The 19,625-nt window shown below is 44.9% G+C and overlaps 1 protein-coding gene across 1 annotated transcript in view; it reads right to left on the reverse strand.

Annotated features, from left to right (window-relative positions):
- Positions 1-19,625, reverse strand: part of MLH1 (MUTL-homolog 1) — a 102,404-nt gene that overhangs the window by 13,192 nt on the left and 69,587 nt on the right. The window contains exons 9-11 of the mRNA XM_087373158.1: positions 16,149-16,284; positions 13,292-13,386; positions 12,870-12,978 (exon numbers count right to left, since the gene is read on the reverse strand). Coding sequence (XP_087229284.1) covers positions 12,870-12,978; positions 13,292-13,386; positions 16,149-16,284 — 340 coding nt within the window. The remainder of the gene's footprint in view (positions 1-12,869; positions 12,979-13,291; positions 13,387-16,148; positions 16,285-19,625) is intronic.

Here is a 19,625-nt window from a genome sequence, read left to right on the forward strand (position 1 = left end):
GTGAGAGACTACTAGAATGGAACCAAGAACAGTTTATGACAATGACAATCATCAAACTGTGCACCCAATGTAACTCAGAGGCTAAAGTCTGAGCGTGTTCAAAGGTTGATCCAAGCACTCTCATGGCTTGAGACTCAACATGCTCAGGGGCTCACGTTATAGCATGGCTACATGACCAGCTCATAGGTCTAGGAATACACCAACATCCTGGAACTCGGCCAGGCCTGATAACGAGACCTATCAAAGCCAATACATATGGCTCCCACAGTACATCCCCCCTTGGCTTCATAACAGGACATGTTAGGAAGCCACACACCAAAATAGAAAAACCAATACATCTTTTTAGGAGGACTATCCAAGGCAGAGGACCTTTAGACTCAATGAAAACCAAACATTCAATACATATCATTTTAGGGGGACTACCTAGGGCAGAGGACCCCAAAATACATCAAGCTGTAGGAATAAAAAAATAGATCTCTTATGATAAGAGATATCCTCCAAGTAGCCACTGCACACGTATGCACATCCCTGCGAGACAATGACGATGTTGAAGAGGCGATAGGCAAGAATGCCCCAAGAGATGTATCGGTGAAGTCCATGGGGTAGCTAGATGGAGCACTCACATAGTGAGTCTCAAAATGGCTAAGGGAGAGTCACCGATGTCGAAGTAGAGGCCCGAGGTGTCACGAGCACTCGGAGAGTCGGTCAAAAGTGGAGCTCGGGCACCAAGGACAATTGAGCGGTAATCAGAGAAGTAGGGAAGTGTTTGGAGCTCACATCAAGCTCAGAGCAACTCCAATAGAATGTTGGGCAGAAGGAGCAAATGGTGGGCTGGAGTAGAGGTCAACGATGAAAAGAATGGACAGCTTCACATTGAGCTGGCTGCATCATGCTTGGGCTGTCAAATCATTGAGCTCCTGAACAAAATTCGCGCACAGAAACAAATTTCGTCACTTCTTGCAAGGGCTGTAGCTTTTCATAGAAAACTCGGATTGCAATGATGTAAAAACGAAATTGGTAATACTTGAGGTCCTCTACAACTTTGCTGAAGACACAAAGCCGTGATTTTGCTTCTAGCTCCGAATAGAAGCGTCACATCGTCCGCAGGTCACAGAAAGATATAGCTGAAGGAAGGAGAAGAGAGGTGGCAGATCATGGCGTGGAGAAGAGAGCTCAAGGAAGGAGAGAAGAGGGCAGCCTTTCAAGGAGGAGGAGGTAGAGTAGCTTCATTGGCCTCCCTCACCTCAACCTCTTGGAAGGGAAAGGAAAAGAGAGAGCAGGGCTAGGAACATGGCTTTGATACCACATGAAAGATCATAGTAGTAGGGAGAGAAACAAGCTAACACTAGGCATGGAAAGGAAAGATAACAACCATAATGGAAATGAAATGGAAAGAAAATGAAAGCAATGGACAAGTACTCACATGATACCAAAGAGCTTAATGTTGATTGATATTTTAGACAATAGACAAGTACAACACTATAGTGTGTGCCACTAGACTCTAGAAGGTCACAATGTCCATGGAATATCTCCTAATATGACACGTGGCATGTCTAGGACTCACTAGAGTACAAAACCATACCTAGACCACCTAGAACACTCATTTTAGACTCACTTTGGCTTCATATTCCAACAGACATCGCCAAAGCCTTCGATACAGTACAATGGGATTTTATCTCGCAGACCATGCAATCCTTGGGATTTGGGCTTGGGCATAGAATGCAGCATGTTATCTATTGGCTATACAGTGACAATAAAGCAACATTCATTTTATCAGGAGATATTTCTAATCAATGGACATGATATCGTTTAGTGGGATAGGGATGCCCTCTTAGTGCTTTGTTTTATGCAATAGCTACTCATCCCATGCTTTGCTACATCGATCATCTTGTGGCCACATGGTCTGGAGATACACGGAAGAAAGCCTATGATTGCACAAGCTTATGCTGATGATTCGTTCTTCACTCCAATGAACACAAAAACTGATCTTTCGCAACTCATGAGTGCGTTACCCTTGTATAGAATAGCTATTGGCTTACAAACTTTCAAGTAACTAAGAGTAGATGAACTCCAAAAATAGAACAAACCTAAGAACTAAAAAGAAAATGTGCTATGAAGCTCCCCACTATGGATTTTGATTCTACGTTCAAGGATCCTAAACATACCCAAAGCCGAAATTACAAAGTATAACAACTACAATGAAGGACATAGCAAAGCTCCATCATTACTTTTCTTGTATTATAGCCCTTTAAATTACAAAATTGAGAGATAAATGCACTCTTGCTTGTGCAAAGATGACAGAACCTACAAATTATTAAGTAATATATAGCCATATCAGAGATGTTTGAGTCAATGTGAGACATTCACATGATAATCAACATAGCATACTTAGGTTGTATCATAGATATCAACATCTAGACCTAAAGAAGATTAGACAATGCCAAGATCCAAGAAACTACAATAGATTCCACTAGCTGTACAATTTTCACAAAACTCTTGAGGATCAATTTCTCCACCAAAAGAGTTTCGATCTTTGCACATAAAATCGTTAAAGTTTAGAATGTCTAGGACAAATAAGTCATCTATGAATCTCCCTGACTTGACTAAGTTTATAAAGACGTTTGGACAAGTCTCACAAGAGATTAATAACTACATAAACTCAAATTCATAAGTAAAAAGGTAGAAGTTTGCTAATTTCTCCACCAAAAAAGTTTTGATCTTTGTGCATACAATCGTTAAAGTTTAAAATGTATGGGACAAATAAGCATCTATGAATCTCCCTGACCTCACTAAGTTTCTAAAGACGTTTGGACAAGTCACATAAGAGATCTATAACTACACAAAATCAATATCATAAGTAAAAAGGTAGAAGTTTGCTTTAAAAAAAGCACAATTAGTGTCTATTGGATTACCGATGCTTTGCTGAAATAAAGAGTCTCCTAGAGTTATGAACAAATTATCTAAAAGGAAGTTTAACTAACAAAGGACATCTTCATAGCTACAACTTTTGCGCACCTTTTCTTTTTCAAATCAAGGTCTTTATTTTTAGATTCCGTCCAACAAAAGTCAAAATGCAACGATGGATTTTTCAACTCTTAAAACTTTGCATCGATCTTTTTTATATCTATAGTTGAAAACTTGTGAAACAAGATTTCCTATTCATGACTTCAAATTTTCCAAGTCTATCTTAGTATAGAGTGTAGTAAAATCAAAATTTTCAAGCAAGATTATAGTATACTTTTCTTCTACACTCCGAGAGGAGGTTAAAAACTTTATGACTGGTATAACTCCCACCGAAACGTTCAAAATCCAACTTAAATCGACTGGAACATCGACCTCTCTCAATAAGTTTCTCCAAATTTCATGGACAACTAGTAAAATGGCCTTGAAGCAATAACTCAACCACTTTGAAACATTAGTTAGAGAAATCTTACGAGTCAATCTGCAATGATTCTAGGTTTCTTAGGATTTTTATGAAGCTTCCACTATACGTAGAGATAAGGAAGACTTGGGTTGCAAATGAATCCACAAGACTCACAAAAGGTTTGATGTTTGAAAATCAAATTCTTTAAGATATAGAACAACTAGCATAAGTCTTTGCTGCAGAGTTAACCTTCTCCTAAACTTTTTACAGATCAAGACAATTAGTTTTGAGCATTAAGAAATCACAAAATTTTGCTGGAATTTATGCAAGGACATCTCAAGAGAGAGCTACCAATGTCAGAGGTGCAAACCAAAGGAATGTGCCATCCTGAACTGCTCTTCTAAGGACAATGTGCTGTGGAGGTCAATGTGATCCTCCTATTGAGAATATGAAAGCTTATATAGTTTGGTCTGGCAAAGGGAAGTTCAGGACTCTGGAATCCATATGGTTCTCTGTCTTTTCCAAATTAGAGCAATTGGACAATGCTAAATCTCCCTATACCCACCTCTAAAGTTGATAATACACTTGACAGAGGGGGATCGTTGGAGGAGCTCCCTAGCTGCTGCTGCCCGCCATTGCCATCGCCGAGCCCTTGTTCCCTAGCGCCTGGCCGCTCAGGCCCCCCTTGGCAGCCCCGCTCCCTAGCAGACTGGTCGCGCAGACCCCCCAGGCAGCCCCGCTCCCTACCTGCCTGGCCGCGCAGGCTCCCTGGCAGCCCCGCTCCCAATCAGTCTGGCTGCGCAGGCCCCCTGGCAGCCTCTCGCTCTCTAGCTGCCAGGCCGTGCAGGCCCCCTGGCAGCACACAGGCCACAGGTAGCCTTGCGCCCTGTTGCCTTGGTTGCGTAGACCTCTTGGCCCTGCGCCCTGCTGCCTCGGTCGCGCTCCATCTTCAGCCTGCTTCTTCAGCCTGCTGTCCTGGCCCTCTCCCTTGCTGATTGCCCGCTCTCCCTTGCTTCAGGTTAGGCAGTTTCAGGGCCCTCTCCGGGACTGTTCGACTCGTGTTCCGGGGAGCTGAGATCCTGGGCTGTTTCCACGCATTGGCGGAGCTGTCTGCTTCAGCACTGAGCGACCTGTTTGCATCTCACGCAGGCTGAAGATCGAAGCATTCTTTTTACAGGTTTCTTTGGGGTTTTACTTGTGGTTGGCTGCGAGTTCTTGGTGGGTATTTTCAGCAGAGGTACCTCCTCCCTTCAGGACAGCGTAAGCTGAGACAATGGAGGACACTAATGCCACTCCCGTCGCCGAACCTGAGGAGATTGAAGTCACATTTTCTTTTCCTCCCGACATTGTGCAGATGATTGAGGTAGCAGAGGAGGGTTTTCGTTCGACACACATCATTGGCTTTCTACCCGGTAGAGGCCAACAGTTACGTGACTGGGTGTACACCAGCATGGCTTCTTTGGGTGTCTCAGTTACGAGGTACTTTTCTTTTGGCCTTCAATCTGCAGAGCAGGCTCAAAGAGTACTTATGAGCTCACCGATTCAGTTTCAGAGCGGAGTCATCCACTTGTGGCCTTGGTGGAAGCACTTCAGTTCTACTTCTCCTGGACCGCAACAGGTCTCCTTTTGCATCCTTTTCCCTGGACTTCCTGATGAGGTCAGCTCTTGCCGCAGAGCTGTGGAGCATATGGCTAGTGTGGCAGGTACAATCATCTCTTCAGGTGCTTGACTTTCCTATGCTCAGTCACTTACTAGCACAGGTGTTACGAGGGTCAGACTCATTTCAGATTTCCCCCCTCCTCGACCTTTGCTTACTTTGATTTCGTACTCCACTGGAGATGGGGTACAGATGCAGCAGAGGGTTTTGTACGAGGGTCTTCCTGATCAATGTCTTTTCTATCGGAAGAGAGGTCACTTTAATAGGGATTGCCCCAGTCGTCGGCATCGATCAAAGACTCTGGATACATCTCAGCCTCCGAGTGACCCAAAACCTACAACTCAGCCTCCAGGGGTCTCTGAGCCTGCTCCGACTCTTTCAGCAGAGCGAGAGGAGATTCCTTTGGGGGAGCCTCCAGTGAAATCAGAGGATTTGGAGGTGCCTCCAACGGAACAGATTTCAAGGAGAGCTCGGAGGAGACGGAGACGGAGGGAGAGTCAGCAGTACGAGCAGCCTCCAGTGAGCCTACTTTGACTCATTCAGCAGAGCGAGAGGAGACTTTTTTGGGGGAGCCTCCACTGAACTCAGAGGACTAGGAGATGCCTCCAGCACGGAGAGCTCGGAGGAGACAGAGACAGAGGGAGAGACAGCAGTACGAGCAGCCCCAAGTACGAGCTCACAGTTGGCAGAGAGTTCAGACACATGTGCAGGAGACCCCGGAAAGGGGAGATACAGAGGACCATCCGCAGGCAGGTCTTGACATTGTGCAAGAGATGGTAGCTCAGGGAGTTGAGACACACGTGCAGGAGACCCCGGAAAGGGGAGATACGGAGGACCATCCGCAGGCAGGTCTTGACACAGTGCAGGAGATGGTACCTCGGAAAGGGGAGATGCAGAGGACCATTTGCAGGCACGGCCTCACACTGTGCAGGAGACAGTAGCTCAAGATTTGATGACTCTGAACACTTCTACCCCGGAGGTTCAAATATTGGTTTCTGAGACAATTATCCAGCTGGAGGCTGCTCAGGCTGCGGACACGGTGATGGATGCCTCTTCACAGCAATTCAGTGAGAGAGGTATTTCATGACACAGGTCAGAGCCAGAGCCCGTCCCAGGATCTCATGCGCCTGTATGAGGTTCCCTCGAGATCTCTCTCTCTTCCCTGTCGCACAGTACCTTCTTTTGTTGGTATGCGGAGCGTCCTCTCAGACACCCCTCCCAGTACAGCCCCGTCCTCGCAGCTTTTCACTCCTGGCTTATCCAGATCTTTTGCAAGTGCGGTCACAGATTTCGCTCCAGGCATGAGGGTTGGGAGATCCTAGCAGATAATATTGAGCAAGATTTTCAGTCACCCTTGCGTACAGGCACCTCATCGCAGATTCTTCCTCTCCCTCTCACCTATTCCAGGTGTAGAGTTAGGACGGCTCAGCCTTTTTCAGCTCTTTTGACTCCTAGACCTGACCCCAGGATGGTTGACAGAGATCTGCCCGTTGAGTTTTGGTCCTTTTTGGCTCGAGGGGTCTCCACAGACTCCCTCACTAGATTGGAACTTCTCCCGGTATTTTGTCGACGGTCAGAGGAGGTAGAGGAATACTTGGGATCTGTTACTCTATCCAGAGAGGGGCACATTCTTCGTTTCTCCCTAGGCAGCTTTCGTTCTTGGAGGATCGAAAGCTGGTCCGATGAGTTACTCGACAGCGAGATTGATAGACAGCTTTTGAGCATGACTCAGTTTTCATCGGTTCACCGTATTGTCGGCTCGTAGATTCATCCTTGCCCTAGGACTCTTCGACCTGGCTTCGGTGCCAGGGCCTTTCTGTTTATGTTCTTTGAGGTTCAGGGAGACTTTGATTTGCCCAGGAGTGCCGGTTGGTTTGACTTTCAGCTCCTCAGTTCGCGACAGAGTATTATTCCATTGGATGGAGCCATTTTACATGAGTTGGGGCAGATTTGGAGCTTGATCAGAGATCGACTTTGAATAGTGCCGTCAGAGAGAGTCATTTGTGCCGCTGCCACTGGCATCCCATCACTTCCATCCGATGTCTAGGCTGTCCATCATTTCTTGGAATGTGAGAGGACTGCACTGCCGCAGATTTATTTCAGATGCAGATGGTCGTAGATCCGGAGTTCCTAGATTGCAGTTGCTTAGGGACTCCCTTCGATTTATTTCCTCAGGGTTCCCTCCAGACATTGTACTTATCCAAGAGCATAAGCTCTCCCAGGACAGGATTGACAGATGCAGATCCTTACTCATAGGACAGAGCCGAACTTATTGGAGCCTAGCGGATGGTACGAGGGGTGGAGTCTGCATTTCAGTTTCAGCCAGGTGGGCCCCAGAGATCACCCAAGAGGGTACACTAGTGGAGAGCAAGGCCTGCTATGTTATTCTTCAGATTGAGAGCACAGCAGTTGGTGTTCTCAATGTGTACGCTCCCACGGATCCAGCCCGCAGATGTGCATTTTGGAGACAGCTCAGAGAGTCCCTTCCTCAGGCAGACACCTGGATTGTCAGAGGAGATTTCAACATGGTTGAATTCTCTGAAGACAAGTCGGGCCAGACAGAGAGTGGACTTTTTGATAGGGAGAGAGTGGAGTGGGATAGTTTTGTTTTGCATGCTGGACTTCATGATGCAGCTCGATTGGACGACTTTCGTCACTTGGCTGATAGTCTTCAATTCTCTTGGTCTGGGGTTTGCCATGGCTCCCTCTCTTTGGCTAGGCTTGACAGGTTTTATATTGGCCATTGGGGCCAGGCCAGAGGAGGACAGCGCCCGGGTTATGTCTTATCTGACCATGCTCCAGTCCTATTACAGATTCTCCCTACCTCTCGATTGGAGAGCACAGGCTTTGTGAGAGTTCCGGACTTTGTTTTTCAGGACACAGAGTTCGTGGAACAGTTGAGAGAGGCTTGGCTAACAGAGGACACTCCTGAAAATCAGGGCTGGTTGATGTGGGTAGAAGGGGCTTTAGCTAGAGTCAGCATGGCCTGCCAGTTGAGGGCAAAAGAGGAGAAGGAAAAGCTCAGAATCAGAGATCGGAACACTAGAGCGGAGGTATCCAGACTTCAGAGATCGATTCAGAGCTTTCCTCATTCTCTTTTCATCAGAGGGCAGCTTTCAGAGGTTCAGGAGAGACTAGAAGAGATTCAGGGCAGGAGGGCCCAGTTCAGGTTTTACTCCCAGCAGACCTTCTGGATCCAGAAGGGGGATAGATGCTCTAGAGAGTTCTTCAGGGCAGTGGGTCAGAGATACTCTTCGGACAGCCTTCGCAGACTTGTGGATGAGGCCGGGTATCTTCAAACGGATCCTCATCGTCTTGTTGAGATCACTTCTGATCTCTATTCCACTCTTTACACCGCCGATCCAGTCACCGAGGAGATGATCACAGCCAGAGAGGAGATTTGGAGTCATGTTCCCCAGATGAGTCATGTTTTGGATAGCCCGCTATCACTCATGGAGATCACACATGCGTTACATGAGCTGCCCAGAGACAGATGCCTGAGGCAGGATGGTCTGTCGCCTCTTCTTTTTAGAGCTCTCTGGGATACGATTGGGCCTCATCTACTTTCTGCCTTTTCAGAGGCTCTTGATACAGGATCTTTGGGCGAGGCTTTATGCACAGGTATGATTTGTCTCATCCCGAAAGGGGGAGACAAGACAGTCCTACATAATTGGAGACCCATTACACTTTTAGGGACAGCCTATAAGATCCTAGCAAAGACCTTGGCTCTTCGTTTAAAGCCTATGCTGCCAGATATCATCAGAGCTACTCAGACAGGATTTGTCCAAGATAGGAGTATCTTGGACAATATCTTCACTTTTGGGAGGCCACTCACTGGGCAAAGGAGAGTCGGCAGGAGATTGCAGTTCTCCTTCTCGATTTTGAGAAGGCCTATGACAGGGTGGACTGGGGTTTCTTGGAGGGCACTATGACGAGGCTAGGCTTCAGTGATAGATGGATTTTATGGGTCTCCTCACTTTACTCTCACTCTTCTAGCAGGATGGTGGTCTGTGGAGGCAGAGGACCGGCCTTTCAACTATCCAAATCAGTACGACAGGGATGCCCGCTTGCACCTTACCTTTTCCTTTTCGTAGCGGAGGCTATGGGATACTTTATGCAGGCTACCAATCATGGCACTTTGGGCCTTCATCCACCTATCCGGTAGGAGCAGGAGCTTCTAGACACTGAGTTTGCTGATGATACGGCACTGACAGTCAGAGGAGATGCATATAGTCTTGCTACTGCTGCGGATGCAATTGACAAGTTCTGCCTAGCCTCAGGGGGACTTGTCAATTGGAACAAATCAAAAGGCATCTGGACTGGAACTCAGCAGGATACACCAGCATGGGGAGGAGACAGAGGCTTTGTATGGATACCCAGACGCACCTCCACGAGATATCTAGGCTTCCAAGTTGGCATTGAGGTGTCCCCAACGCAACAGTTTGCCCCAGTTCTTGAGAGTATCCGGAGAAAGCTAGCCTACTGGAGTACGGCTAGACTCTCTTTGGCCGGAAGAGCGCTGCTACTCAACCAGGTTCTACTAGCGACTATGTGGTACGTTGCATCATGTTGGTGCTTTCATGCTAACTCGATCAGTCAGGTGAGGAGATTGCTCCGGAACTTCCTGTGGAGTGGTGGTGATGGTTCTGAGGACACTAGGGCCAGGGTTTCATGGGATACTATCATTTTACCCGCCTCGCAAGGAGGACTTGGAGTTCTTGATCCTGAGACGCAGAGCAGAGCCCTTTTAGTCAAACTTCTTGTTAGAGGTTTGACTCCAGGAGATCAGCCGTGGAAGCAGTTCCTACTCCATGGGATTCACCAGTGCACCCCTAGAGCAGCGGGCCAGTGGGCAGGTAGAGTCAGTTGGATCTTCCTAACGGACCAGCATTCTCAGCCGTCCTCACCACTAGTGAAGAGGCTTATTCAGGTATGGGATCATTTTCGACAACACCTCATCAGAGCAGTTCCCTCCTCCAGAGAGGAAATTTCCCAACAACCACTATATCATAACCCCCTGGTACAGAACTTAGGACTCCTTTGGCCAGATGGCATGCTCAAGGGGTTGTGACAGTCGGAGATTGGTTTAGGGGAGGTGTGGAGATGTCGGAGGACGTGATCAAAGATAGACACGGGCCACTTGGACAGATTGCTGCCACCAGATTACTGATCATGAGAGCTATTCCTCAGAGGTGGAGGGATATGCTTACAGATCCAGACTATGTTCATCCCATCTCTACTTGGTCAGGTTGTTTTAGTGAGTCTGGGCTATGCATTGGAGTTCGTTTAGGACCGGCACCGTTTACTTATTTTGAGACGGATTCCTCTCACAGATTGTATCCCACTCAGCCCCTGGATCGACAAGAGCTCCTTTGGCGGAGAGTCAGGGTCATTGGCTACCTGGGTAAGGAATGGGCCACAGATCCGTCTAGGTTGACCATTGCAGAGGATCCTAGATGGAGACTTTGGATTTTTCAAGGTCGACCTCTTCGGAGCTCGACTGGGACCCAGGTGAGTAGGCGTGGCCTGCTCCGGTGGCAGGCGCTCGTCCTCTTCCTTTTTTCCAGTACTCGACGAGGGCAGGTTACAGGCTTCAGCAGAGAGACTCTCATCACCTACCATCTGCCTCACAACATTGGCACGCACAGGGACTTACTGCAGAGCTCTTGCAGAGCTACTGGACTCACTTTTGGGGCATCAGTAGAGCCAAGAAAGTCTCCTACTTTCTTTGGCTCACTATTCATAGGGGTATACCTATGGGTGGTAGACCCTCCTTGTGCATGCGTTGTCAGCTTGCAGAGGAATCTAGTAAGCATTGTTTATGGAGCTGCCCCAGCTCTAGAGTGGTATGGATAGGTATCGTCAGGTTGTTCTCATATGTTACATCCGAGTCCTTTCTGATGACATGGGGTGCTGCCCTTTGGGGGAGAGGATCTGGAGCCTTGGCCCTCTACGAGTCAGAGCCAGGAGACCACGGTTTCTTCATGCAGTGTCGCCAGAGACGGGGTCCCACAGATGTTAGCATCATGGAGCCGCAGGACTTACTTTTGGTACCAGTACCAGCTCAGGATTCCAAGCCTACTTCACCTGCAGGTTCAGCCTGGGATATGGTGTTCGCGATGTTCTTTTGTCCTTGGGGATCATTTATGCACGGAGGCTGACATTCTTGCTTCCATTTGGGCGGAGATTATCTTCACTCTCAGGAGTCAATGGGAGCGGTGTACAAGCACCTTTTCGGCAGCTCATGGGAGACTTTTATCCTTCATGAGGACATGGGACTGCTCATTACTTTTTCATTTGACCCCTTTTGGGATGTCGTGGCATTTTAGACCACCACCATGGCTTTTTTGCCACATAGTTGAGGCTAGGGATAGAGTACTTTCTCTCCCACCTGTTGTATGATTCCTTTTGAATGGAATATATCACTTTCTTTTAAAGTTGATAATACAGATTTGACAATGAACCTTAACCAAAGGTGAAGCAAGGCTGATTCCAGACTCTTGGAGCGCATAATTGAGTCTTGTGAGTGTGCCTGAGTCTCAATAAAACAATATAGGCCTAATTCTAGAAGCCTCAAAATTGAAAAACTTGGTGGCAAATGCAAAAGATGCCCAAACACTATTGAAGATGTCTTCCATCTTTTTGCGATTTGTGCCACTACCAAAAAAGTGTGGAAGTCTATCCATCTCCTCATAGGGGAAGATCTCAACAAGAAGCGCATTTTACATGGTGATGCATGTAAAATCAAAAAGCGACAAATCGTCAGAAATCACAGCTCATGCTTTAAGGTCCATGTTGATTCCCATGAATGATGTTTTTTCATCAATCTAGAAGTTTCATTATCTCTAGGATTAACAAGCAAAATTAAAGTCAAAGAGAACATAATAAAGACCTAGTAGAGGCTCAACTATCTCGTGGAAAAAGAACAGCAACTAGACCTGCTGCTACAATCCAAACTGAGCCATACAGTGCAACCGATTGTTCTTTTTGGAGGCAGTACATCTCCAACTACCATTACCTTTTGAAGGCTTGGAGTACCACAAGGCTTAGATATGTTTCTATTGGGGTTGTTCTTTTTTTCCCCCTTTATTTTTTTATTTTTTATTTTTGAGCAGAAAAAAAGTGATTACACTCATTTAAAGCATTTTTGTACATCTTCAGAGATCAACCAAAATAGAAGTGTTGTTCACATATGCACTTCCTCTCTTACAACAAGAGAGACAAAAAATTAAGAGTGTAAGTCCCTCAAAAAAGATTGACATGAGCTTCTCAGAAATGGAAGGAGAAGCTAGAAGCTTCCTCCTTAGAGTCACTGGTGTGTACTGAATCAACGCATATTCTCATACAAGTCATGCATATTTTTCTAGGCCTTCGATGCAGATATCACCTTCTAAATGTGTGGAAACACTGAATGTGCAGTCATCCCTATGATCATTAAGAGACCCTTAGCATCTCTGAGCACCCACACTCTGATTCCATTTGGTTTTGCTTTTGTGATCACCTTTCCTATCTCATGCACTTGATCTTAATACTCAGCAAATGAAAGAAGGGATGTAACAGTAAAAGCTAGTCCCAAACCCTCAAAACACAATACCCTACACAAATTATGCAATTTCAAAATAAACAGCATCAGTGGGCCCTAATCCCAAGCGTTTTTTTTGTAATAACTATTGTTAAAAATTTAGAAATAGACATCAGGGATGTGTTTTAAATCATTGCGACTTCATATGTTATTATGAAGAATGAGAAACAAGAAAATGCCTCACACAAATGATTATATTGTGGAGCGAAAAGCTGAAATAGACCAACTGAACTACCAGCATTAATTCACAGATAAGACTGTTGTACCTCAGTTTCACAACGTCCAATAAGTATAAGCGAGTCTTGTACTGCGATAATGCCAACACATCATCTGCCATGCCTATGTATGAGCAATTCTTCATTATGTCAAGTAGACCTGCATTCACATTATTGACATGTTTACAATAGAGTAGTTTTGCATAAAAAACAATTGTTGATCAAATGCAATCACAGATTGGCCTTCCAAATTGTCGCTTCTTAGAAAATGGAAAATTTACAAGGTACTTAATACCAATCCCTTGAAAAAACACTGCTATCTTTGAGCCTACTTTCTGATATACATGTGTTTGCCAAAACCCAACCAATCACTCCCCCAACATCAAGTCATTCTGTCAAAAAATTAAGATTCTTTCCAGATATCTGCTTAATTTTCTTCACCAACCAAGCATGTATAGATGGATGCCCCTTACCTGAATGTGTCCCCTGATCAATTGCAGCCAACAGCTCTTGAACACTCGTCAAATCAGCGCTTTCTTTAGGATTACGCCTTTGCCGGACAGCACGCCTAGCAGACACAGGATCTAAAAGTTATCACTGTACACGAATCATGCACGGTTGCACTCATAGATTAGAATACAATTCTTTCTCGAAATTGTAGCTGACTATAAAGACTCATATGCTGCATCATCTTATGTACCTTCTAGACAACACAAGGTGGCTTCCTCATGCTGTGCATCAGTGATGGGAGTAGATGATTTGCAACAGCCAGTGATCAAGGTAAAAGTAGCCCAACCAGCATAGGGAGGCTACTATTTGAAGCATGTGCAACATCTGTGGGGCAGCCCTTCTGATGAGTAAAATAGTTCATAGCTATTTGAGACATATATAAGGTCTGTTGTTCACCTTTGTTCCCCCTTCTTGATTACCAACCCCATAACAAGGCCCCATTTAAAGTCTGATGAAGGTATGTTGGGTGCCCCATTGCTAGGAATATCCAGTGCAAGGCAAGATTGTTTATTGAATTGTGTAAACTCTATTCTTGGCACACAAGAAACCAGGATGGAGGACTTTGGAGGATGTACGCCTCAATAGTAACTCAGTATCAGAGGAGGTGGTACATTGATGCCAGATCCATGCACAATAAAGGAGGCAGCTTGGAGGATATGTGTATGGAAGAGGAGACCCTTGCAGAGGCTTCAATGGGACCCAGGAGAGTGGTTTTGGAGAGATCCTTTCAATCCAAATTCCCCTGATCTTCCTTTTTACAGCTATTCAATGAGAGTGAGCAGCAAGATCCAGATGGGAAGGATTGATGGCATGCCAGCCGCCGCCGCAGTGCATTGGCACAAACAAGGACTCTCTTAGAGGTAAGGATTTTGGGCACGAGCCCTACAACACTTATGAGTCAAGGGAGATCTCCCACTTCGTTTCGCTATTCACATTAGAGCCCTTCCACTGGGCATCTAGCTTTTGTTTGGTCGTTTCTACTTGCATGCTCATGATGTGGTTTTGCAAAGGAGTCTCAAAAGAACCACATTTGGCATTGCCTGCCACCGACGGCATAGGAGATTTGGAGGAATCTTTGAGGATGGCCTTTGTTGGGATTCACGATGAGATGTAGTGACCTGGGGAGCAATGCCTTAAATTATAGATAGGGGACCTGCTAGTGGGTATGAGGACATTTAGGGAAGTCAACCTTCAGGTTAGTAGGGCAAGAGTTGACCTTTGTCCATACTCTTGGACTTCACAGAGACGGTGTGGACACCTTGACATTCTCATAGATGGGAGCTGACAGCAAGCATTATTGCCTCGTACATATAGACAGCTAGATGCATGCAGGTCATCGAGCAGCAGAGCATAGAGCAGCAGGCCATCGAGCAGCAGGCAGCATCAGCCTCAAAGACACTGGACAGCATTTGGCTAAATATCATACATACTCTCAAAGGAGACGGGATAGACTCCAGGGAGATTTGGATCGTGCTAGGCGCAGGAGGGAAGCATTTATTAGTATGTGAGAGCCATGGCCTCTCCTTCATTTCACAATGGTGTTATAATATGGCATTATAAACCACAAGAGTGGCTATTTGTATGAGGTGATTTCCCCCACAAAGCAGCCAGCCAATGGGATATCCTTGTGTTTATTCTATTATATCCTTCATTAGGAAGGTGTATTTTCCTTGGTAACTGTGTCACTAAGGAGTTTATTAATAGAATGTTCTATTCTAGAAAAAAAAAAAAAAAGTAAATAAGACCATGTAATCCTAAGATCTATGAAACTACAATAGTTTTTACTAGTTGTACAATTAAGTTCACAAATTTCACAAAGATAAATTTCTCCACCAAAGCACTTGGATCTTTGTACCCAAAAACAAGGAAAAAGTTTGAAAGCACAAATTGATCATCTATGAACCTCCTAACCTAACCAAGCTTATGAGGAACAATTGGACATGTCTCAGAAGAGATCAATCATTGCAACAACTCAAATTCTTAAGTAAAAAGAAAGAAGTTTGCTAAGAGTACAGCACAATTAATGCCCATTATGAACATCGATGCTTTGTTGCAATAAAGACTCCCCTAGAGTCATGAACAAATTTTACAAGACAAAGACATCTCCAACGTCAACAACCTTTGTGCACATTTTCTCTTCCATATCAAGGTCTTGATTTTTAGACTTTAGGAAACAAAAATCATAATGCAAAACCTGAATGTTTAACTCTTATAACTTTGCATCTATCTTTTCCACATCTGTAAATAAAAAACTTCTGAAGCAAGCTTTCATGAAAATAGAACAGAATAATTTAAAATCAGAAGTTTTAAGCAAGATTGGAAAACACTCCGACAGGAATTGAAAAAACTTTATGACTAGTATGACTCCCATCAAGTCATTCAAATTCTACTAGAACATCAACCTCTCTCAAAAGGTTTCTCCAACGCTCATGAACTATTGGTGACGTGGCCTTGAAGCAATAACTCAACCACTTTGAGACATCTGTCAGAGAAGTCTTATGAGCAACTACAATGAATCTAGGTTTCTTAGTTTTTATGAAACTTCCAATCTAGAAATGAAAAACTAGCTATAAACAAGAAACTCACACACACCATGCAAAATGTGAAGTAGAAGAGCTAACCTTGTCTCCCAAGGATTTGGTAAGTATGTCGTAGAAAAAAACTATGCACATCGAATAATACTTGTCACTTTCATTTGTGTAAATAGACTTTTATGTTCCAAAATTGTTTCAACCATTGTGGCAAACAAAAAATAAAATTTCCTTTTAAATTTGTTCATACATGTCATTCAGGTCTTAAAGGAGTAAATTCTTCCATTACCTGGTCGCTGCCAGCTCACTTTCACCATCTAAAGGCGTTGAACCTTTTGTATGCAAAAAAGCATGCAACCTCCCAGCAGGGTTCGATGAATCCACCCGAACCAACTTATTACTTGGAGCCTTTTGGCTTTGTATACCTACAACCCATACATTGTCTCAATCATTAATGCAAACTCTGCATATGAATTCCACACATTTGCATAATGAAAATATGAGAAGCAACACATCTTAGAGACATGGTCTAGCATAGAATTTCATTAGAAAGCGATAGCTAGCTTGCTTGAAATAGAGATGGAATCGTTGTTAAGATTACCAAATCAGATTGTCTTGATGTCTTGATGATTAACAAACCAGATTGTCTTGATGATTCAAGGGTTTCGAGCCATGTGTGTGACCTAGACATACCTCCCAACCCTTTCTTGATACTGTAACTCCTAGAACCGCTCCCCACAGCAACTAAGCTGCCCATTAGCTATTTTAAATCCTCCTGCCATGGATGACTCCTTGCGGCTCATGGGGCCCTCCTCCCCACTTTCACCCTATTCGCAGCCTAACCTGCTGCCCCCCTATGGGCCTTCTTTCTCCCTACACCTTCCATGGACCTTCTTCGCCTCTTCACAAGCCCATTCCTTGCTCTTCCTCACAATCCTCTTGGATTCCTTGCCAAGCCCTCTCTTGCTCCCCCTCCCCCTGTGTCAGACTTTCTTTTCCACTTGAGGAGTTGGTTCTTCTTCCCCCTCAAACAATTGGACTCATTTCGAATTGCCTTGGAGTTAGCTATAATCACAGCCTCGATATTCATGGAGGATGGGTGTTATAGGTGAGAGTAGTAGTTGAGTACCAAACACCCTTATGTCCAGTAGGGAATGGCTCACATTAAGAGCGATAAGAAAGGAAGGCCCACAAGCAGCCCTCAAAAGAGGGAAGGTAAGGATACAAATCCGCTTGCAGCGCCTGAGTCCTAAGACTTTGGCTTCCTTCTTTGCTCTTCGCACTTTGGAGATGCAGCCCGACCCATCCACCCTCACATCTACCTTCGAAAGAGCCGATACCGCCTATGGATCCTCTTGCAACCGAACCAATGCACCTGTCTTTGAGTCTCCCTATGGGTGAGTCATCTCAACTCCCCTAAAGTGCACTACCAAGCTAGCGCATCTTAAGATGCTCATGTTCCTCCTCAACCATCAAGACTTAAGTTGAGACACTTTTTCCTCCCCATCCCTTCAGCCAGTCTCTATGCCGATAGCCTCTCATTTCGCTTTACACTAGTATTCTTCCCATCCACAATCATCACACATCAACAACCTCCTCGACGATGGTGAGCCTTCTGCTCCAACCAAATCAGTGGCTCCGATGACTCTTTGAAGCAACACAACGTGACTGAACCCCCCCCCCCCCTTCCTTTCCCATCATCTCTTCTTTGTCCTTGCTTCCTTTCAGCCCTGTTCAGCCTGTGAATCATCAAGCTAGTCTCTAGTCCACCGTAGAGTGAACTGTAGCAGGCCATACATAGGATTTACAAGCCCGTAAATTCGTACTTTCAAGCCTGCACAATGCACAGTTTCACCTATTTGGTTTAACATTAAGGGCCATATAGTGGCCGTACACACAGTCATGCAATTGGTCTAGCTCTACATGCACTTTCCATACAATTTCATTTGGTTGGAAATGGAACTTCAGCTGAAAGTCGTTTCCAGCTTTGCTGTGAATGCAAGATGCCATTTCGATTTTTATAGACTCTACTTTGCTTCTTCAAGGCTAGGAAGTGTTCCTACCTTCCTTCTCAGTCAATTCAGCCTCTTCTTCTATCCTGGCAGCTTCTTTGCCAACAGTTGGCACCCCTTCAGAGGGAGGAGCAGAAACGGCCTAGTAATGCTTGGATTCAAGAGATCCTTGCTGCAGCAAGGGCTCATCAACAAATACTAGTTAGATTAGAGAGCAAAGTATGCATTTCATGCACTGGAGTCATTTTGGACTCAAATGAGAGGTAGAGTCAATAAACAATTTTTTCTCTACTTTGGACCCGAGACATAGTAGAGAGAGTGTTCATAGTTGATTGACTCAGATGTGGTATTGCAGTTAGATCCTGATGCCATCTTGCATATAGCTACTGATTTTTATGCCTCCCTACTCCCAGCAGATCCTAACACCATGGCCAGAGATGATGCTAGACATGATATATGGCAGTGTATTCCTGTGTTGGTGAATCCAAAGTCTCACTTGATGCACCCTTTAATAACATCAAAATTCATGATTGCACTCTTTGACCTTCATAAGGGCAACTATCCGGATTCAAATGGGCTCTCACCTTCCTTTTTATTGCTTTTTGAGATATGATTAGAGACCACATTACCTCAAGACATTTGGGACTTTGGAGTTTATGCCTGATTCAGTTACAAAGGGTCTCATTCATCTTATTCCAAAGAGAGGTCACAAAAATTTAGTGTCACAACGGAGGCCAATACCCTTTTAGGCACTTGCTATATCGGTTTGGCTAAAGCAATCTGTTAGCATCTACAACCCTTTCCAAATCTTATTCATGAAACACAGACGAGTTTCACGCATGGTAGAAGCATTTTTTATAACATCTTCTCATTTTGGAGCTTTGGAGTGGGGCATGCAAAGCAGCCAGAGGCTGCCCATTCTACTACGGGACTTTGAGAAAGCATATAACAAGGTAGACTCTAATTTCTTAGACGGCACCCTTCTTCGTTTTGGATTTTCATATGCATGGATTAAAGGGGTTTCCTCCTTATACAAATGGGAAGAGAGATTTCAGATATCCCGATTAGTTAGTTTCTTGTTTTACTTGTGGCTGAGCTATGAGTATCTTTCTTTGATCTCAAGTTGATACTTTTGGGGTGAGACTTTCCTTGAGATAGGAGGAAGAGCTCTTAGACAACGAGTTGGCAAATGAAACTACGGTTTCTTGGATGGCACTCCTCAGACTCTCACCTCTTTCAGGCAGCATTGGATTTATTTTGTATTGTAGCAGGTGCACATATATATTGGAATAAGTCTTATGGCTTTTGGATTAGTGACGAGGACACTCCGGATTGGGGGGATGATGTTCGTTTCACTTGACCTTGCTTCCACGGTGGTGGTTGTTAACTAGAATCTATTGGCCACATCATGGTTTGCCTCCTCTTCTTGGTGCCACTCTAGAGACTAGCTTAAGAGGTCCATCAGGAATGTTCTATGGAGTGGACTAGATGGTATAGCAAATGCTTTAGCCAAGGGGGCTTGAGAGATCATCATTCTTCCCACGCGGGAAGGGGTCTCAATATCATAGACCCAGACCTGTAGTAAATGGCTTTGCTTTGCAAGATTGTGGTAAGGGGACTCATGCCTGATGAGCAAGAGACATGAAAATACTTCTTTATTTGTAGCATACATTTCCTGTATCCCTTCTTCCGCGTGGAAACTGGATGGGTAGGACTGAATGGGTTTTTACCTCATCCCACCTTAGAACTCCCTC

Source organism: Dipteris shenzhenensis, chromosome 4 (genome assembly GCF_047967505.1).
Source record: "Dipteris shenzhenensis isolate YYH24624 ecotype China chromosome 4, Dip_SZ_1.0, whole genome shotgun sequence".
Taxonomy (NCBI): Eukaryota; Viridiplantae; Streptophyta; class Polypodiopsida; order Gleicheniales; family Dipteridaceae; genus Dipteris; species Dipteris shenzhenensis.